A 22,234-nucleotide genomic window follows, 5' to 3' on the forward strand; every position below is an offset into this window, starting at 1 on the left:
CTTTTGTTTTGTTTTTTAAATCTTTATTGTTGAGAGTATTACAGATGTCCCTCTTTCCCCTCCCCCACCCCCCATTGCCCCCCTCCAGCCGATTCTCACCCCACCCCAGGCCTTCGGACACCATAGGTAATGCATATTTGCATATAAGATCTTTGTTTAATCTCTTCCTGTTCCCCATCCCCCTTCTCTCTGAGAATCGTCAGTCTGTTCCATTTCCATGCCTCTGATTCTGTTGTTTTATTCACCAGTTTATTCTGTTCATCACATTTCTTATTCATTTATTTTAATTTTTGGATTCAGTTGTTGATAGGTATGTATTTGTTACCATTTTGTTGTTCATATTTTTTATCTTTTTCTTCTTCTTCCTCTTCTTAAAGAATACCCTTCAACCTTTCATATAATACTGGTTTGGTGGTGATGAACTCCTTTAGCTTTTTCTTGTCTGTGAAGTGCTTTATCTGACCTTCAATTCTAAATGATAGCTTTGCTGGATAGAGTAATCTTGGTTATAGGTCCTTGCTATTCATCACTTTGAATATTTCTTGCCACTCCCTTCTGGCCTGCATAGTTTCTGTTGAAAATCAGCTGACAGTTGTATGGCCCCTCCCTTCTAGGTAACTAACTGCTTTTCTCTTGCTGCTTTAAGATTCTCTCTTTGTCTTTAGGCCTTGGCATTTTAATTATGATGTATGTTGGTGTGGTCCTCTCTGAGTTCCTCTTGTTTGAGACTCTCTGGGCTTCCTGAACTTGTAAGTCTATTTCTTTCACCAGGTAGGGGAAGTTTTCTGTCATTCCTTCAAGTAGGCTTTCAATATGTTGCTCTTTCTCTTCTTTTGGCACCCCCATAATACAAATGTTGGTACACTTGACGTTGTCCCAGAGGCTCCTTACATTATCTTCATATTTTTGGATTCTTATTTCTTTTTGCTCTTCTGGTTGGGGATTTTTGCTTCCTCATATTTCAAATCGCTGATTTGATTCTCAGAATCCTCTATTCTACTGTCGAATCCCTATATATTATTCTTTATTTCAGTCAGTGTAAGCTTAATTTCTGACTGGTCCTTTTCCATTTGTGTGGCATTCTTACTAAGATCCTTGAAAGTCTCACTAAGTCCCTTAGAGGTTTCTAGAAGATTCTTGAGTAACTTTATAACTGTGGTATTGAACTCTATATTCAGCAGTTTGCTTTCTTCCATTTTTTTTTATCTGTGATATGTTTCTTTGTCTCTGCATTTTGGCTGCTTCCTTATGTTTCTATGTATTGGGTAGAGCTGCTATGTCTCCTTGAGTTGGTAGAGTGGCCTTGTGTATTAGGTGTCCTATAGGGCCCAGTGGCTCAGCCTCCCCAGTCACCTGAGCTAGGCACTCTAGGTGCACCCCTTTGTGGGCTGTGAACACAGTCTTGTTGTAGTTGAGACTTGATTTCTATTGGTGTCATTGGGAGGAACTGACCTCCAGGACAATTTGCTGTGAAGAACAGCTGCTACTACAGTGGAAGAGTTGCTATGTAGGAGACACCCCTATGGAGCAGGACTTGCTTCAGTGGGGCTTTGGTGCTCACTGAGTCTGTGCCTCGAGTGTGTCACTTGTGGATGTGTAGAGTTGTAATCTGGTATGGTCTGACACTGACAACTGGGTACACTGGCTCTTGGGTCTCCAGGGAGGTGCAAAGTCAGCCACTGCCTGGGGCCACCCAGCAGGAGCTAAAGAAAAATCTGCAGATTCCTCCTGTTTGTATCAGTGTTGGAAGTGCCCAGACGAGGCCCACCTGTGAAGCAAGGAAGGCTGGTACTGGTGCTGGCCTTAGGCGTTTTGTTGATAGGTTTGGGGGTCCCTGACCCAGCTGCAGCTTGTTTGAGATTTTCAAGGACAGGCATTCATATACAAAAGCAGCTGCAGGAAGCTTGGGTGGGGTTGTAAATTGGCTGAGGTGGGGGTCTTAGGGAATCACCAGGGTGGAGCAAACATAAATGGCTACCAAGGGGGGAGGTCCCAGCTCTGCAAAGGGGGGAGATCCCAGCACAGGAACAATGATCCCTGGGAGTGCCTTCATCTGGGAGAAAGCCGCCCCCAAGTTCCTGCCCTGATGCCAGACAAATGTGTCCCCCAGAGCCTTGCCCTGGTGGTGGAGCTCAGGAAGCAAGACCTTGTAAGTTCAATTTGTGGTGCCGGCCTTTTAAGAGGAACAGCTGGGTCTCCAGCAGCCTCTGTGTCACTGAGCTCCAATCCACACTGGTTTTTACAGCCCGTAGTTAAGGGGACTTCTTTTCCCAGCTCTGGGACCCTTGGCTGGGAGTCTGGTGTGGGGCTGGGACCCCTTGCTCCTCCGGGTGGCCTCCACAGAGACAATCTCCCTCCCTATTAAAAAAGTGGCAGACTGGGTGCCGGCCCAGCCTGTTCTGCACCTCGGCACCTCCTACCAGTCTCAGTGTGCTTTCTTCTTAACTTCTCTAGTTGTAGGACATCCATTCTGCAAGCTTTCCGGCAGTTCTGGGTGATGGTTCTTCTGTATTTTAGTTGTAATTTTGATGTGGTTGTGAGAGGCGGCGAGTACAGGCATTTACCTACGCCACCATCTTGGTTCCCCTGGAGGATGTTTTGAAGGGGAAACACGAGTCAGGGAGAGGGCTCTCTTCCAGGGTCACCATGCACAGTTGTGCAGGTTGTTCACTGCACAAGCCCTCCTTCCCGAGGAACCTAATTCCAGCAATGGCTCTGCTTGCCAAGCCATGTGCCCTGGCATGTGACTGCATTCTTCCAGAGAAAATGGAGCCTTTTTCTAATATACACTAAGGTGCTGTGCGTTCTAGCAGCCGGCTCACCTTAGAAGCTTTTTTAATCATCCAGGCCCAAGTGGAAGAGCCCTGACCAAGGTTGGAGACTATAGGCTAGGAAGTTAAACTAGATGCAAGTGGCATTTTGGAGCATAACACAACCTTAAAAAAAACCTAAAGACAGTGTGCTACTGACAATGACAGTGATCAGGAAAAAAAAAAGAAGCAGTTGGAGAAGTGATGGGATGAATTTTGTTTTCTTCCAGCTGCCTGGGAAATTATAGCTGGGTATCAAACCAAATGCCCCACTAAAAGGCATAGAATGGAGCTCAGGAGAGGGGTCAGGGCTGAAGATGGAAAAGCTGGAGTCCTGCACATTTGAAAACCTAAGAGGGCCTCTGAGGAAGAACAGAGGAACTGAAAGAGCAGCTGGTTCCCTGGAGAGCAAGACAGTGGTGAAATTGGGGTGTAGCTTCATACAATTGAAAGTGCATGGACTTTTGCCCCAGCAGAATTGGATTTAAGTTTTTCCTTGCCATTAGTCACCTAGGACTCCTTGCAGACATTATTTAATTTTTTTAATTGTCAGAATAATACCTACTTTCAGAACTGATGAGAGAATAAGTTAAGTATGTGAACTGCCTAGCACAATGTGTGGCAAAAATCAAGTGCTCAACACCTGTAACTATTATTGGAAATTGTTTTGCGATTATTATCAGGAGCGGACTGTGTCCTCAGCCTTGGACAATACCTTCAGACCATGACAAGACAAGCCAGCCAGGACATATTGAAAGGATGTACGATAAGTAACAACCTTCCCAAGATGTGTGCTAGAACTATGTTCCTTTGTCCTAGAGACAGAATGTACTATATAAATGTGATTTTGATAAATGACATGTAATATAAGCTTATCTATGAATGAGCTAGAATCACGTCTGAGCTGGGCTTGGTGTCAGGAGAGCTGAAGGCTGGGAAAGAGGAATGTCACAGAGATCCTGATGAAGAAGGAAGATCTAATGAAGCCCAGATGCTGAAGCTGCCTTGGCCAGCCTGGAGTTGAGCAGACAGATGGTAGGCAGCCAAGCCTGCCTTAGGAAACTGGCATCTGTCTGGGGGCTCTCAGGGAACAGGAGCCAAATGTTTATAGGTATGGAACCTGGAGCAAGCAGAACAGGCAAGATGTCATTCCAGTCTGGAACTGGGGCATTGTGTCTGTGGCATCATAACTTCCCAGTAGTGCTGTCCAAGCTGCAGCCGCTTCCTATCTTAGCCTGACTGGTCTTGAGATGCTCATTGAGCTGAATCTTGGACACTGGGTCTGCCTGGCCACCTCTCAATTCACACTTACTAAAATTAACCAGAAGACTATCATCAAAAATTCAACCAATAACAAGTGTTGGCGAGGATATAGAGAAAAGGATCCATGTGCACTGTTGGTGGGATTGTAAATTTGCACAGCCACTATGGAAAACAATATGAAGTTTCCCCAGAAAATTAAAAATAGAGCTGCCATTCCACCCAGCAATTTCACTTCTGGGTATTTATCTGAAGAAAACAAAAATACTAATTCAATACATAATGACCCCTATGTTTATGGCAGCATTATTTACAATAGCCAAGATATTGAAGCAATGCAGGTGTCCATTGATAGATAAATGAATAGAGAATATGTGACATATATACGCAGTGGAATATTACTGAGCATTTCAAAGAAAAATCTTGCTATTTAGAACAGCATGGATGGACCTGGGGTATTATGTTAAGTGAAATAAGTCAGGTAGAGAAAGACAAATATTGTATGATTTCTCTTATATGTGAAATCTAAAAAAAAAAAATTCTATAGATATATACAGCAAGCTGATGGTTGCCAAATGACAAGGCTGAGGGATGGGTAAAGCTAAATAAATAAATATATGCATGCATACTGAAAAAAAAATTAACCTGGAGTCTCTTGCATGTGTGGGTCAGGTAGTCTATATCATGCCCCTGGTACAACTGAAGGGGATGGTTATTTCAGACACATTCAATTAGACCAACACATATTTATTGCTGACTTCTTTATGGCAGGCACTGAGGATAAAGCAATGACAAAGTCTTCTCTAACCCATGTCTAGCCTTAGCTCCTACTGTCCCCAGTTGGACTGAGCTCTACCCTTCTTCCCTTTGCATCTGCCCCACGAACTTCAGATCTAGCCTTTCTCTAGCCTTTCAGCAATTACTCCATGCTGCTTCCCTTCCCTCATCATCTCCCACTCACCACACATCTGTAAAGCTGGCTCCATGTCCCACTAGTTTAAGCGTCCTATCAGCACTATGGCTGATGTATATAATGTTTTACAGTCACAAAATGCTTCTGCATTTCTTATGTCATAGAACCCTCACCTCAATTCTGAGATGGGTAGAGCAAGCATCTTCCACTTCATTTAACAAATTTGGAAGCAGTGTTTAGACCAGAATCTCAGCATCGCATTCTGTCTCCTCAAATTCTCTAAATCCTACATGAAACTATTGTATCCTTTATAATAAAAGCCTAATATACTAAGTGTCCAGTCGTCTGGTCATCAGTTCAACCAATCAAAGTGTAATATGCTAATGATATGCTAAGGCTGCTCAATCACTCGCTATGACGTGCACTGACCACCAGGGGGCAAACACTCTGACAAGTAGGTTAGCTTGCTGATGGGTTCTGGCCTATCAGGGACTGAGCAAGATGGGCCGGACACTCCCTGGAGCCCTCCCATGGTCCCTCCCTAGTTGGCCAACCTCCTGCATCCCTCCCCGGTCCCGATCATGCACCAGTGGAATCCCTCAGCCTGGCCTGCACCCTCTTGCAATCCAGGACCCCTCGGGGGAAGTCAGAGAGCCAGTTTCAGCCCGATCCCGCAGGCCCAGCCAAAGGACCCCACTGGTGCACAAATTCATGCACCAGGCCTCTAGTTATTTTATAATTACTTATATCCCACCTACTTCAAAAAATGTGAATATTAGATCATATTCATATCTAACAGGAGATATTTTAGTCCCTGGGTTTTTTGGATATTGGTAGTTATAAATAGAGTTTTGGAGGTACACAATGGCAATTATTTCTGCCTTATACTTAATCCCAAGTCCAGTGTTTGGCCTAAAATAGCCTCCTCCTTCTCACAAGGAGTTCCCTAAGCCATCTCCTCCTCTTCATAAGTGAGCTCCTAGAATCATATCCTCTCTCCTGGGCATTTGTCACTAAATTTATCACTAAAGTTGTGCAGCTACCTTCCCCACTGACTGTAATATCCTAGAGAGCAAGAGCTTATATGCAGTGCCTAGTACTATGTATGGCACACAATAATGAACTAAATTCTCCTGGTTCCATTCTTCCTAATATTGCTTATGATCTCTTCTCTACTGCATACCTGGGGGGAGGGGGTAGAAAAACAAACAAGCAAACATTTATTCACATTCATGTTGTTCTCAATATTTGTTCAGCTGCTCTGAGTACTTCCATCCACATGATTGTGAACCCCTAAAAGCAGGTGATACAACCCAACTGTAAAGCACTCCACAGAACATAGTTTCACACTCTGAAAGAGGCTTAGTGAAATGTTTTTGATCCTGGTAATTGGTTGATAAAAGTAAAAGCCATTAGGACTCTGATTAATGAAGACACTTTTGTGTAAGGTTTTTCCAAATACAAGCAAGAGGACATGTACTCCCATTACCAATAATCAATCTTTCACTCTTGGGGGGTTTCCTCACTAATTAGTCTCAAGCTGTGATTTAGCCTATACTTTAAGGAATGTGTCACATGAGAACACTTCTAACTTATTTTTGACCTTCCTTAAATTTAGAGACATGTGTGCCTTTGACCAGCAATTCTCCCAACTGCTATTTTCCTGATGAAGAAAAAAAAAAGTAATAGTTTGTCCAAAACCTAAGAATGAGAAAGCTCACAGAACATGCCCTGGCACTCAGTCTGTCTAAGCCAGTGGTCGGCAAACCGCAAGAGCCCCTTGAGTGTGGCTCTTCCTCAAAATACCAGGTGTGGGCGCGCACGTACAGTGTGATTGAAACTTCGTGGCCCATGGGCAGAAGTTGGTATTTTGTGGAAGAGCCTCACTCAAGGGGCCAAAGAGCCACATGTGGCTCGTGCACCACAGTTTGCCAACCACTGGTCTAAGGGCTTTGTCCAGCTCTCCTGCTCTGTTCCCTTACGCTTGCCTTCTAATGGTTATTAGAATGAGCTCATTACCAGAACTTTGAAATGGACAAAGAAATGTAAGCAGAAATATGTTTGTAATATCTGGGTGGAAACTTTCAGAGCCAAAATACAATTTGCTGCATTCCCTCTTCCTTCTGCCGCAGCAGGGGAAAGTTGTAGATAGATGGTGGCTACTCCATCAGTCTGAGTCCCCATATGAGGACAGCATACAGCACATCCCCTAGCCCAACTGTGATGGACATGCAGAGTGAGCAAAGAATACACTTGGTGTTTTAGGTCACTAAGATTTGGCGGTTGTTTGTTACTGAAGCACAACCTGGTCCATCCAGACTGATACAATTGTCCTAAGTTAAATAACTCCTACTCAGACTTAACATGCTATATTTTACTATTGACCCCTGAATTTCCTCCTACTGGCCTACTCTAGAAGTGACCTCAGTGAACAGCCTTTCTGATCCCTACAGATCCCATGGCTCCTTATCATTAGAATCCCTCTCCCAAATATTCTACTCAAAACATTCCACTCCCAGAAAAAGCCACTCCACTCCTTCTTTTCCAGAAGTCAGCAAAAGCCTCCACTGGGGTTTGATGGAAAGGTGCGTAATTCATCACACATCCTATATTGTTCCCTCCTCCCAGCTCCCAGCCCTGAAGGATGCAGGGCTCGACAGGACCCCCTTGCCACTGAGGGAACAGGAGTCACCCAGTCGCCATGTTCTGACAGCTTGTCACATTATTTTTCCCTGTAGGGGCTCTGATCCCTCTATCTAACCCTCTTCTCAGTCCCCTGAGACCATGGGCCTCTATAGAAGGCTCCCCAAGCAATGCAAAGCAAGATTGATGCCTTACAAATGGCTGGCCATGCCCGGGAGGACTCTCGGTTCAATGCATGAAGCAGCCCATTCTTCCCCATCTTGGATTCCCACAATGGACACCAAAGTGAGAGCTTGGATCCAGGGCAGCAAGAATTCAACCTTTATTCATCTCCAAACACAAATGACCTGCCACACTCCCCTAATCTTCGTCTCCCCTAATCTCCCTGGCCCTCTCACCTCACCCCTTCAAAATCTTTTTGAAGCACCCCAGCCCTTCTTGGACTAACAACATGTGATCACTGTCCTTTGGACAGAGGAGCTGAAATCAAGAGATGATTCAAAAAGTTTTGGGGAAAAATACTCATTTAAATATTGGCCACAGAGCATCCCATCTCCTAGTTTCACTTCCACCAATGTTCCTCTTGCACATGGCCCCAATTAAAGATGCAGTGTTTGAGGACTGCAGGCTGGGTAATGCTGCTAAAGGATCCTCAGCATTAATGCATCCCAGTTCCTTGCATGTGCAGGTAAAAGCCTGCTAAGGATTTAGGCCTATGAGTAGGGCTTTGTGGACTTCCAGAGGCTGTTGAGCACTACATATAATAATGATTTTATCTAAATTCCCTGAGAGGCACCCTGGCTGGGTAATTCAGTTGATTAGAGTGTCATCCAGATACGCCAATGTTGTGGGTATGATCCCCGGTCAGGGCACATACAAGAATCAACTAATGAATGCATAACTAAGTGGAACAACAAATCAGTGTCTCTCTTAAGTCAATAAATTAAAATTTTAAATAAATAAATAAAAATAAATTCCCTGAGCCATAGACCAAAGCACCTCTGAAGGACAAAAAGACAACTGTAAAATTACCTAAAAATAAACGTTTCTAAAGTGTTCAGAAAAAAAAAAAAAAATCCAGGTTGAAGGGAATTGGGAGGCCAATAACTAATCCATCAACTTATTTTTTTTATCCCACATCTAGACTTTTTTCCCAAGGCCGCAGCCTGTCACCATGTAGTTTATCAGCCGTCACTCCATCTTGATGCTGGGTGACGTAAGATCAATGGCCTAAAACTGTTCTCAGATCTACAGAGAAATATATAACACCAGGCTCCACTGTGCCCTGGCTGGCCCAGGGTCCTAGGACTCTGAGGATGAGGCTGCTATGCAGACTGCATTTCCATTTCAAAAGTGGACTGTGACCCACTTGGAGCTGGGAGTTCAGCCATCAGATGCAAAGGAAGCCTGAGTCTGAAGCCTTCTGCATGACACAACAATGACATTGAAGAAAAATAAGACTAGCTAATGATTAAAATTATCTCTGAAAAGGCTCTGGCTTTCTGTTTTAATTTCCTTTGAATCATGTGTAACAAAACTCAAAATTTTCAGCAACATGGTTTGAGCTCTGAACTCAGTTAATCCACCCAGTTTATCTGGCTGCAGAACTCCTGCACATGGTTTGAGCAGAGATTTTTGGTTCTTTTGCTCCTTGCTGAGAGCTCCTTTAGTTAACTGAAACCTCCTTTTTCCACCATGAACTCAAAGGGCTCCATAGAAATCTCCCATGCCCCCCTCCCCCATACTCAAAGCTCAAGCAATAAAGTAAATGCTGGCTCTCTGTCCACACCTCCAGGCCGTTGCCAGCTGTGGAACAGCCCGCTCCAGCCCCACCACGACTATCTTGGACAAACACCCAACAGAAGATACACTGAGGTGACCCCAGACTTGCTCCTGGCTGGACCCAGAGAAGCATCAGCTTTCTGAGCAAAAAGAAAATCCTTCCTCCCACTCCCATCCACCTACATTGTCCTTGGAAAAGACATCAAAGAGGTGCCCAGGAGGAACTGCATTCTCCAGAGGACTAGTGATGGCTGGAGTATCACCTACCTGCTCTTCCCACACTGCTGGCTTCAGCGCCCTCTGGCTAAAGGAGAAACAGGACTGACATCTCAGGAAACAGTCCTCTGCCTGAACCCATGGAGGGCCAGGGCCATCTCAATGCACGCCTCTTTGCCCTGGATCTCTTGGGGTTCAGCTGGACCACTAACTAGCTGATCAGTATTTTGAGAGAGTTGCCCTTTCCTTCCCTCTCAGATCAAAGTCCACCAGTTCGGCCTTTTTGTTCCACTTCCTTTCCCTGCTCATCTTTCACCCTTCCTTTACCCTAATGCAGCGATTTTCACCTGGTGTGCCGTGGCACACTGGTGTGCCGCAATAATTTTTAAAACATGCAACACTTGACTATTTAGTGATCAAAGGCACTGACTTCTTTCCCTTAGATTGTCAAATTTAAAAAATTACAACAGCCAACAACAATAGCTGTCCGGTGTGAATGAATCTAAATTACACTTTTTTCTGGTCAGATCAGCAAAAACTGCATTTTTTGGTGTGACACAGAATTTTAGTAACTAGTTTATGTGTGCCGTGAGATGCAGAAGGTTGAAAATCGCTGCCCTAGTGAGCCTATTGATTTCAGGAGTGACATCTTTCAACAGCTCCACATTGCTTAAAGGACAAATCTTGAATTCCTTCACATGGGTGTGTAAAGCACCTAGCTGCCACTCTGGCTTTCTTCACCCCTGTGCCCCTGCCCAGCTCTTCATAACACCCTCCACCCCAACCCTCAGTCCTTCGTGCCCCTGAGGTTGCTGCTCCTTCAGCAGGGCCTGCCCTGTTCATCTACACCCTTCCTCTGCCCTCACACCCTTAGCTAATTTCCGCTCAGCCTTCAAAACTCAGCTCAAAGTCACCTCCCCCAGAAAGTTCCTCCTAAGCACCAACACTCCCCAGCAAAAGTAGGCCCCTCTCCTCTGGGCTCATACAGGCATGCAGCACACACCTGTACCACTGCTCTTGGGGCCTTGTGACATGTGTCTAGGTATTCCACTCTCCCAAAGACAGGGGCAGCCGCCCGTGATCAGCCACAGTGTGGGCCTTCCTCACAGCACTTCTCACGCAGATTGCTTCTCTTCCCTCTTCTGTCTCCCCTGTCTCAGGGCTGGCAGGCAGGGTCTCTGATCCCTTGTGTTCCTTTTTAAAAAATAAAATTTATATTTAGAACAGTTTAGATTTACAGAAAAATTGGAAAGATACTAGTGTTCCCAAAAGCTCCACACCCAATTTCCCCTATTATTAACATTCCATATTCGTATGGTACATTAATGAACACTACTGATACATCGTTATTATCTAAAGTTCACCCTTTATATCCTTTGAGACAGCATGGAGGATCCTGGAGAGTATCATGCTAAGTGAAATAAGTCAGTCAGAGAAAGACAAGTATCACATGATCTCACTCATGTGGAATCTAATGAACAAAATAAAATGATGAACAAAGTGGATCTAGAGACATGGAAGCATGGAACAGAGTGGGAATCTTGGAGGGAAGGTGGGGGAGGGTGGGTGGGTGGGAGGTAATCAACCAAAGACCTTGTATGCATATATGCATGGCTCATGGACACAGACAATAGGGTGCTGAAGGCCTGGCATGGGGGTGGGCTGGAGAGGGTCAATGGGGGGAAAGAGGGGATATATGTAATACGTTCAACAATAAAGAATTATTTTTAAAAATTAAAAAAAATAAAGTTCACCCTTTATTCAGATTTCCTTGGTTTTTCCCTAATGTCATTTTTTATTCCTGGATACCACATTGCATTCAGTCATCATACCTCCTTAGGATTCTTCTTGAGAGTAGCAGTTTCTCCCCTCCAAATGATGGGTTGCTGTCCATTAAATATTTGTATCTGCAGGTGGCTTCAGTCATGATACATGGGTTTTGTGAAAACAAGTGGTAAAAAAAAAAATTCTATTAAAAACACCTTTTTGTCATCATCTGATCTTAACCAGAAAGTAAGGTACCCAAAAAATTGTAAATGACATGAGGGCATGAAAGTTACTTGAACCCTCACATGGCCATTTTCTCCTTCCTTTTGTATCTATACACCTACCACTATATCTATTAGTATTTCTAGAAGGAGAGGGGGAAATTACAAATGAATCTGAGGGACAGTTGTAACTACAGCAAAGAAACAATCAGGAAATGGGGTTAGGGGTTCCTTTCTGAACAAATCCCTCACCTATAAAATAAAAGGTTTAAATTACATGGCCGCCAATGTTTCTTCCTTGTGCTTTAATAAGTGATAACTAACATGTGTTGGGGTTTCCCAAGCACCAGATACTGTATCTTACCTAGTCCTGAAGACAACCTTACCAATACTATTATTACCCCCATTCTCTACATGAGAGAACTAAGATACAGAGAGATCAAATAATCTGCCCAATGTCACACAGCAAATCAGGGGTAGTGTTCATATGTGAACCCATGTGGGATGCTCCCAGTGCCTTCAGTCAACAGCTGCGCTCCATTCCAGGCCGGTGGGCATCCCCGAGCATTCTGACACAGAACACACAGACGGCTGAGTGGCCCAGGACCTGGGAAGGGTGCAGGGTTTTGAGCATCTGGTGCTGGCACCAATCCAAAATGAATGACTGAACAACAGTTACCTTCACTCCCAAATTGTTTCAATGTCTAAGTGCTAATAAGTTCAGATCCCGGGAGGAGGCTGTGCTGCGGTGTGGTGTAAACGTGTAAAAGCCATGATGTCAGTGTCGACAACCAAGTAACAGTGGGGGTCACTTTTTTAAAAATACAAATGTTTGCAGTGTAGAAAAGAGCTTGGTTACATTTCTGGAGCGCAAACCGAAGTCAACTCGCCACGGTTCAAATGATGGAGTGGGCCCGTAGGAGGAAAACCGACGGGCCCAGAACTGTTTCTTAAGTGAAAAGGTTAAAAAACAACCCCTCTCCCGATCCACCCTTAAGATTACACTTTCCATCGAAGTCTAGTTCTCTTTCCTGGCAGATATAATCCTAATTAAAAATAAATTACATGCTGTATAGAACTTGAAATGGGAAAGATAATCCTATTACATATGAGAATGTATCCTGATTTTCTTGCCCGCTAAACTGTGGGAGATATCCGATCAGGCTGAGCCCGCCCTTTGTCGCCGCTTTGAAAACGCTGCTGAGCCCTAATCCCTCACGTGACGCCCGTGTCTATCCCGGGGTCCGCACGCGAGCTTCACAAAGCGGGCTTGGCGCGGGAGCAGACACCGGCTCCAGGGTCCGCAGCATTTGCATCCCGAGAAAATGCCGGCCATTGTGGGGCTGTATTTGTTCTCAGGATTTCCAGACAGTTGCGGGCGAGGTAGTTTAAAAAAAAAAAAAAAATGGAGATAAAGGGCTCCTTTGAGCCAGCCTAGGCCTTTGGTGTGATAACAAGTCGATTTGAGCGGCTTGTGTGGGGCGGGATCAGCCCGGGGCGGCGGGTTCCTCTCCTGCCCCGACTCCCCTGCCCCAGCCTCCCTGGACACGGAGCTTCCCCGGGGAGTTGCTGTGGACGCTGGTGCGCTATTTCAAATCGCATTTCCGCAGCTGGAGGCTGCGGGCGGCGGGGCCGCGGCTCACGCAGCTCGCGTGCCTTCACACCTCCGCAGCCGGCGGGGAGAGGCCTCCCTCCCTCCGCGCCCGCCTCGGCGGCGGCGCTCGCAGCCCGGCTCCTCCGCTCGGCTCCGCGCTCTCCTCCCGGCGCCCCGCCCAGGGCTCCGCTCTCCCAGCTGCCGGCGCCGAGCGGCCGAGGCACTGGCCGAGGATAAAAGGCTTTGGACCTGCTGTGAGCCGCCCCACAGCCCACCTCCCCCCTCTTCACTTTTGCCTGCCTTCCACACCCCTCCAACCCTTCACTCCCTCAAAACACGCCTGGTTTATTTCAGTCTTGAGAATGTCGATGATGGCATGAAAGTGTTTGGAGTAAAAATATTAGGCAGTTCCACTTCTCCGGCCAAATGAATGAATGAATGAATGCATGAACAGCGCTGGGCTCCCTTGGTCCAGTCCAGAACGCGAGCGCAGGAGGCGCAGGTATGGGTCCAGCTCGCAGGGACCCGTGGCCGGGCTCTTGACAAGGGTCTAGCCATGGAAACAGCAAAAGACATCAGTTCTCTGCGACTCTGGCCCCACTGCCCTCTCTCTCCTTCCCCTCTTCGCCACGTTCTGCGCTCAGCAGCAGCCGCGTGGCGCGGGCCTGACTCTCGGGGTTACGCTAACCGCAGCGGGAAGCCGAGTTCTGAATCCGTTCAGGTCTGGGACGAACGCGGAACAGGGGTGAGGAGAGAGGGCGGGACCCTGCGGGCGCCAAAGCTCACCAGCAGGCCAGGTGGGGAAGTTGCGGGGTTCAGAAAGAAGACAAAGTTCTAGAACCCCAGAGAAATAAATGTCTCTTGGGCAGAGAGAGAGAGAGAGAGAGAGAGAGAGAGAGAGATTAAATGGCAATTGGTAGGGGGAAATAGTGGAAGAGATGGCTGACAATTGGGCTCCTGGAGGGGGCGTCTCCTTTCCACGTCCCTGCGCGGCTGGCGTTGCCTGGCCCCATTGCTTTTAGTATTTCCAGGGCTGCAAAGTGGAAAAGGCGGGAAAGGAAACCGAGAGGCATGACAGCTCAAAGGAAATCCCCAACTATCCACCGCCCACCCCCAATCTCATAAAAGCTTTTTTTAAAAATTGATGGTTGGGGCTGCATTTTTTGCTCTGAGACAACTCCAAGCACCTCCTCTATCCTCCACAACCCCCACTGTCCACCCAGCTCCCTGCTTGGTCTCCTACTCTGAGGAGACTCCTGTGTCTTTTCTGGGGAAAACAAAACAAAGCAAATAACAGGACACACTCCCTCGGGTTTGAAAGATAGGATTCTGAGAACAGGACTACAATCAGGATTCCAAAGAATATTTACTGAAGGATATTTGCTTATCAAATCCAACGCCCTTTTAAAAAAAATTCTTCCAGTGTGTGACTTTTGCTGTTACCTTTCCTCTTCCTAGCATATTTTCATAGCCTGCTCAGTAAAGCTCTTCAACAAGAATGAGTAAGAATTCCTCTTGCTCCTGCTTGGAGACCCATCTTCCTGATTTTTGGGGAAACTGGGGGTGGGGAGGATGCCTATGGGGGGCAGCCATGCCTGACCAGCCCAGAGTTTGGCAATACCGAAGCTCAACACTTTCCTAGGCAGATGGTGAAGTTCCCCAGGTTCGTGCCAGGTTTCAGCATCACGCTGTGATTTTGTTCTTCTGGAAGGGGATGTTTCTTCCCAGAGCGGCCCTATTAGAACGGAAAGAAAATCCTCTAAATAGGCGGAACAAGGCCTCAGGAGGGAAAGTTCTCTAAATGCACTTTAATAGGAGCCTGGCATTGTGTGGAATCCAGCGCCCTTCACCCGTTAGCCAGAGAGTTATGGCAGTGATTGGGGATGAATAGAGGAACATAATGGATACATGTGGCGTTTGCTCATTATATTCACGTTAGCCCAACTCCACTGTGGAAACTGTTCAACTTTCTCTCCCCTTAGCTTGTCACCGTGAAATAATACAGACATTGGGGCCTCCAAAGGGATCGCCTGCCACGCCATTCTCTTTCCAGTGCTAACGAGGGCTTCATACGCCTTTGATACAGACTGATCTTTGAAACCTTTCCAAATCTCCTCAAGCTTATGCTAAATCCTATTTGGAACTTTTTTCCTTGCCTACTAGCGCCCAGGATTTAAGAAAGCCATTTGGACAGTGACATGCATACTAACACATCGCGGGGTTCTTTTCTGAAAGACAAGTAGCAACTCTGATCACCGGGGCTCACACGAGCAAAACACAATTGCGTATACAAATTTGAATAAAATCAATTTTCCCTTCTCCTTTGGGCTCCTAATCGAGAGGCTATTCAGGGCGCCGTGGGAAGCAGGGAGAGGAGGCGAGCCAAGCCTCGTCGGGCAGAGCTAGTCTGTGGAGAGAGGGCTGCTAGCGCTTGGAAGCCTCCGAGGTGCAGAAGCAGGGAGTGTGCGGGGTTCCTGCGCTACCACGAAGAAATCCCAGCGTGTTTATTCTTAGATCAAGCAGCCGGCACCGGCAGGGCACAAAGAACAAAACCTGTGCTAACTCCCCTACACGCAGAAAAGGAAAAGCAAAAGGAGTTAAAGAAACAAAGGAAAGATTTCCTAATTTTCCTTTCTTGTTTTCCCCTCCAAGCCTTCCCACATTAAAGGGATTGTCAGAGGCTGACGTAGAAGCAGCGCGAGGACGCTGTCGCCATTGGCTGCCTGGCTCCGGCGCTTTGCATATCGGCGGCTATAAAAGCGGAGGCGGCGCGCGGCGGCGCAGCAGCAGCAGCAGCTAGGAAGGGGGAGGGAGGTGTGCAGAGTGAGGGCGGGTCCGCCGCACGTCCTCTGAGCCCGCCGGAGCCGCGAAGCTGCAGCCGCCAGACTCCTCCCCGCACGGAGCTGGCAAAAGCGTGCTCCGAGGAGCCCCGAGGAGCCCGGGACTTAGATCCGGACCTGCAAACCAGAGAGGAAGCTTTTCTTCAGCATTTTGGAATAGAACTTGGGGCTGGCGTCATGAGTCCAGTAAGGCGCGGGGGTAGACCCTGCCTTTTACCTTTGCAGCTCTTTAGCCTCTGCTGGGTGCTCTCAGTGGCCCAGAGCAAGACAGTGCGATACAGCACCTTCGAGGAGGACGCTCCTGGCACGGTCATCGGGACCTTGGCTGAGGACCTACATATGAAAGTGTCCGGAGACACAAGCTTCCGCCTGATGAAGCAGTTCAACAGCTCGCTGCTACGTGTGCGTGAGGGTGATGGGCAGCTGACCGTCGGGGACGCAGGCCTGGACCGCGAGCGACTGTGCGGCCAGGCCCCACAGTGCGTGCTGGCCTTCGACGTGGTCAGCTTCTCGCAGGAGCAGTTCCGGCTGGTGCACGTGGAGGTGGAGGTGAGGGATGTCAACGACCACGCGCCGCACTTCCCACGGGCCCAGATCCCCGTGGAGGTGTCCGAGGGCGCGGCCGTGGGCACGCGCATCCCCCTGGAGGTGCCGGTGGACGAGGACGTGGGCGCCAACGGACTGCAGAGCGTGCGCCTGGCCGAGCCACACAGCCCCTTCCGCGTGGAACTGCAGACTCGAGCAGACGGCGCCCAGTGTGCTGACCTGGTCCTGCTGCAGGAGCTGGACCGCGAGAGCCAGGCCGCCTACAGCCTGGAGCTGGTGGCCCAGGACGGGGGCCGCCCGCCACGCTCCGCTACGGCCGCCCTCAGTGTGCGTGTGCTGGATGCCAACGACCACAGCCCGGCCTTCCCGCAGGGCGCCGTGGCCGAGGTCGAGCTGGCAGAGGACGCGCCCGTGGGCTCCCTGCTGTTCGACCTGGACGCGGCCGACCCCGACGAGGGCCCCAACGGCGAAGTCGTGTTCTCCTTCGGCGCCCGCACCTCGCCAGAGGCGCGCCGGCTCTTCCATCTCGACCCGCGCTCGGGACGCCTCACCCTCGCGGGACCCGTGGACTACGAGCGCCAGGACACCTACGAGCTGGACGTGCGGGCGCAGGACCGTGGCCCCGGGCCTCGCTCAGCCACCTGCAAGGTCATCGTGCGCATCCGCGATGTCAATGACAACGCGCCGGACATCACCATCACGCCCCTGGCCGCCCCGGGCGCGCCTGCCGCCTCGCCCTTCGCCGCCGCCGCCGCGGCCGCCGCCGCCGCTGCTCTCGAGGGGGCGGACACGACCTCGTCTACCGGGCCCGGCACACCAGAGGCCAGTGCTATCTCGCTGGTGCCAGAGGGAGCGGCGCGGGAGAGCCTGGTGGCTCTGGTCAGCACCTCGGACAGGGACTCGGGCGCCAACGGGCAGGTACGCTGCGCCCTCTACGGGCACGAGCACTTCCGGCTACAGCCAGCTTACGCGGGCAGCTACCTGGTGGTGACCGCTGCATCCTTGGACCGTGAGCGAATCGCTGAGTACAACCTGACACTGGTGGCCGAGGACCGCGGCGCGCCCCCGCTACGCACCGTGAGGCCCTACACAGTGCGCGTGGGAGACGAGAACGACAACGCGCCGCTCTTCACGCAGCGGGTCTATGAGGTGTCTGTGCGCGAGAACAACCCGCCTGGCGCCTACTTGGCCACGGTGGCTGCCCGAGACCCGGACCTGGGCCGTAACGGCCAGGTCACCTATCGGCTGCTGGAGGCTGAGGTAGGCCGCGCTGGGGACGCCGTGTCCACCTACGTCTCAGTGGATCCGGCTACCGGGGCCATCTATGCGCTGCGCAGCTTCGACTACGAGACGCTGCGCCAGCTCGACGTGCGCATCCAGGCGAGCGATGGCGGCGTCCCTCAACTCTCCAGCAGCGCCCTGGTGCAAGTGCGGGTGCTGGACCAGAACGACCACGCGCCAGTCCTGGTGCATCCGGCGCCGGCCAACGGCTCCCTGGAAGTGGCAGTCCCAGGGCGCACTGCAAGGGACACGGCCGTGGCGCGTGTGCAAGCTCGGGACGCGGACGAGGGTGCTAATGGGGAGCTGGCTTTCGACCTCCTGCAGCAGGAGCCGCGAGAAGCCTTCGCCATCGGCCGCCGCACGGGGGAGATCGTGCTCACCAGCGATCTGTCGCAGGAGCCGCCTGGCCGCGTGTTCCGGGCGCTGCTGGTCATATCCGACGGCGGCCGTCCCCCGCTCTCTACCACTGCCACAGTCAGCTTCGTGGTGACAGCAGGCGGCGGGCGGGGGCCGGTAGCACCCGCCAGTGCGGGGAGCCCAGAGCGCTCTCGCCCGCCGGGTTCGCGGCTCTCAGGGTCCGGGTCGGCGCTACAATGGGATACGCCACTGATCGTCATCATCGTGCTGGCCGGGAGCTGCACGCTGCTACTGGCCGCCATCATCGCCATCGCTACTACCTGCAATCGCCGCAAGAAGGAGGTGCGCAAAGGGGGGGCCTGCCGGGAAGAGCGGCCCGGGGCGGCGGGCGGCGGCGCCTCGGCTCCTGGCTCCCCGGAGGAGGCCGCCCGGGGAGCCGGGCCCAGACCCAACATGTTCGACGTGCTCACCTTCCCTGGCAGCGGCAAAGCGCCCTTTGGCAGCCCCGCGGCCGACGCGCCCCCGCCCGCAGTCGCGGCAGCCGAAGTGCCGGGCTCGGAGGGCGGCAGCGTCACCGGGGAAAGCTCCTGTCACTTCGAGGGGCAGCAGCGGCTCCGCGGCGCGCACGCCGAGGTGAGGCCTTCTTCGGCTGGGCGCCCCGCTCCGTGCTCCGCGGACAGGCTGGGGGAAGAGACTGGAGGGGTCTGGGTGGGCGTGCCAGATAGATGCCTAACCTGTCGCACATGTTTTTTGTTTTGTTGTTTCTTGCCCAACCCTCACCCCCGCTTCTCCCATCCCCTGCTGCAGCCCTACCGCGGCGCCTCTGGCTTCGGAACGGAGCCGGCGCCCCCCGTGGCGGTCTGGAAAGGACATTCTTTCAACACCATCTCTGGCCGAGAAGCGGAGAAGTTCAGCGGCAAAGACAGCGGCAAAGGGGACAGTGATTTCAATGACAGTGATTCCGACATCAGTGGGGACGCTCTGAAAAAGGACCTCATCAACCATATGCAGAGCGGTGAGGACGCCTCTTTCCTTCCAAGTTCAGCATTCCTCCTCTCCCTCCCCTGTTGCCACCTCTCAATCTCTGTTGCCCACACCACACTCCCTCTTCCCCACTTTTCTCAGTCCTGGAGTTCCAGACTCCGGCAGGCCCCATACAATGAACTTCAAAACGCAAGGTTGAAGCAGCTTCACCATTTGAATTAAGCACAGCCCCGCCCTGGTAGGCAGAGGCAGGGGTGATGCTAGTGAGCCAACCGGAGGGGGGGGGGGGGGGGAGCTTCTGCTTCCAGCAAAAGAAGCTGAGTCAACTTAGAGTTAGGTGGCTTTGCAGCAACGTTCCTTTCAAATTTTCAGTCACTGGCATTCATCTTCATACAAGTTTTCCTTTTCAGCCACCCTAACCCTGTCTGACATACTGAAGATGGAGGCATACCAATCTCAGTAATAATCATGTTCTCTCCCTCTCTCTTTTATATTAGGGCTGTGGGCGTGCACGGCTGAGTGCAAGATCCTGGGCCACTCTGACCGCTGCTGGAGCCCATCATGTGGAGGGCCCAACACCCAGCCCTCCACACACCCACCAGCCCCGATGTCAACCTTCTGTAAGAGCACATCGCTGCCTCGCGATCCCCTGCGCAGAGACAATTACTACCAGGCCCAGCTGCCCAAGACAGTGGGGCTGCAGAGCGTCTATGAGAAAGTGCTGCACGGAGACTATGACAGGACAGTCACTCTGCTCTCCCCTCCTCGTCCAGCGAGGCTCCCAGACTTGCAGGAGATCGGGGTACCCCTCTATCAGTCCCCACCTGGCAGGTATCTGTCCCCAAAGAAGGAAGCCAATGAAAATGTGTAACCCCATGCTGCATGTCTTCACACATATACAGGTCACTCTGAGAAGCCCCTAAGTTATTGACCGGTTTCAGTGTTGTATATATAAATATGCAAGATGTGCCTTAAAATGAAGTTGTTGGGAGCTATTTCCAATCACATTAGTACTGTTTGGTATTTGCAAACAAAAAAAAATGTAGTTAATGTAATTTTTATGAAATGTGTGCTGTATTTAATTTTTCTTATCATGCTATTGACTTTAATTTCACTTGCAGCTTGACATTTTCTTAGTGTTTTTAACCTGTACATTGTGTAATGTAATGTTTGTATATAATGAAATTTTGTTATATTTTTATATAATAAAAGCTAAAGTGGAAGTTATTGCCAAAGGAAATGTCTGTAAGACAAAAAACAAAACATGTTGGAATTCCTTAATGGAAATTTATCTTTTACCTAAAACAATCTAGTGTTTGAGAAGTTTTGCCTTGCCAAGTATAACTTGTATATCTTGAGTCTGTGGTAGATTTCAAGTTCAATGTTATTTAATTACATTTGGTTTTCTGTAAACCGTGTCACTTATAAGCACAGTAATAAAGGATTTGTCATGTGTTTGAAGAATCTGCTAATTGCTTTTCGTGAAGATGCCGATAGTCAGATACTCACAAATAATTTGAGTGCCAAAATTAAATCTCGAAAAAAAATTTAAAAAAAAACAAAAATAAAAAAAATTTAAACCTCGGATGGGCTGATTATTTGGGCACTGTTAATGTTCACAGCAATATTAAACCTGTGGGATTCAAGTATTGGAAAACCTCATCAAAGTATTAAAAATATTTCTTGATTTTGTAAAACATGTGCATCTCCATAAACATTAGGAACTCTAAAAAATTCCTGCCCTTGCTTATTCACTCAACAAATATTTATAACACATCTACCATAAAGTCAAAGAAAACTATTTGGACTGTTCATTCACTAATTAAGCAAACATTGGTAGAGCTTTTACTAACCATAGTAACTTCTAGGAGCTGGGGTTCAAGATTAGGAAGATATAGTCCCAAGGAGCTCTTAGCATATTATGGACGTTAATATAAAAAAGACACTCAAATTTATGGTGAAATGACATGATGCTTAGAATTTGCTTTAAAATTTGCCAAATGAAATAAGATTGATAAAATACTGATCACTGTCAATGCTAGCATGGGTACATGTGTGTGGGGGGTGGGGGTAATCATATCAATCTATTTGTGTGTTTGTGTTTGAAAGAGTACATAATGGAAAGTTTTTGAGATCTATGCCTTATACTCTATGCATTCATTTCACTTGAGATTAAAAGGATAATAATGAGAGCTAACATTTACTGAACAAGCTTTCATATGAGTGAAGCTCCTTACAAAGCACTCTGCATGAAATATCTCATTTAATCCTCAGTCTATCTCCATGAGATGGGAACTATCATGCTCTCCATTTCACAGATTAAAAACAAACAAACAAGACAGACACAGTGAGGATAGGTAAAATGCCAAAAGTCACACAGGTAATAAGGGGCCAGAATTAAATTCAAACCCAATTATTCAAGGCAAGAAAATAAAATGAAGCAACTAAAGTTTTTTGTTTTGTCCCTGGCCAGTGTGGCTCAGTTGGTTGGGCATTGTCCCATGCACCAAAAGATTGCCTCTTTGATTTCCGGTTAGGGCACATTGCCTGGGTTGTGGGCTAGATCCCAGGTAGGAGGCGTGCAGGAGGCAGCTGATCATGTTTCTCTCTCTCCCTGTCCCCTCCTCTCTCCCTCTAATAAACCAATAAAAAATAATTAAAAGTTTTTTTGTTTTGTTTTTAACTTGAAAGAAAATCTTAGGTGGAAAAGTCCCAATGCATTGCCTTTACTGCCTGATTATTGTTTAGCCCTTTATATTTATGAAGTGCCTGTGTTCCTTTATTACTAATTAAAGAGTGTGAGGCACTGTAATGAACAGAGGAGCCCTCAAAGCTGCCTGTTGAAGTCATAATTAAAACCAGTGGTGGCTCCAAGCTGAACAGCAGGGTGGGCACACACAAGTGCTTCGCCACCCACGGCCTATGAAAAGTTTGGTGGTTTCTACAGGCAACTGAGCTGAACCTGTGCCTGATAAGCTCAGGTACCCAGACCTCAGGTTCCAAAAGAAAACATTGGATGT

General features: G+C 48.8%; 1 protein-coding gene across 2 annotated transcripts; it reads left to right on the top strand.

Moving 5' to 3' along the window:
* Positions 1-16,015: 16,015 nt before the first annotated feature.
* On the top strand, positions 16,016-20,794 carry PCDH8 (protocadherin 8). Of its 2 annotated transcripts, none has more exons than XM_070407452.1 (3): positions 16,016-18,863; positions 19,038-19,245; positions 19,712-20,794. In XM_070407452.1, the coding sequence occupies exons 1-3, from the start codon at positions 16,224-16,226 to the stop codon at positions 20,083-20,085; spliced, it is 3,222 nt and encodes a 1,073-aa protein (XP_070263553.1). In that variant the 5' UTR covers positions 16,016-16,223; the 3' UTR covers positions 20,086-20,794. The 2 variants fall into 2 exon arrangements, with proteins under 2 accessions (XP_070263553.1, XP_070263554.1); XM_070407453.1 differs by having other exon boundaries at positions 16,016-18,572.
* Positions 20,795-22,234: the final 1,440 nt, after the last annotated feature.

This window comes from Myotis yumanensis, unplaced genomic scaffold (assembly GCF_028538775.1).
Source record: "Myotis yumanensis isolate MYYU_CA2020_CCGP unplaced genomic scaffold, mMyoYum1.0.hap1 SCAF_3, whole genome shotgun sequence".
Lineage (NCBI taxonomy): Eukaryota > Metazoa > Chordata > Mammalia > Chiroptera > Vespertilionidae > Myotis > Myotis yumanensis.

Coding starts and splice junctions, on each gene's coding strand:
- PCDH8 (XM_070407452.1), top strand. CDS start 16,224: ATGAGTCCAGTAAGGCGCGGGGGTAGACCCTGCCTTTTACCTTTGCAG. Junction 18,864..19,037: donor TCCGCGGCGCGCACGCCGAG/GTGAGGCCTTCT, acceptor CCCCTGCTGCAG/CCCTACCGCGGCGCCTCTGG. Junction 19,246..19,711: donor CATCAACCATATGCAGAGCG/GTGAGGACGCCT, acceptor CTTTTATATTAG/GGCTGTGGGCGTGCACGGCT.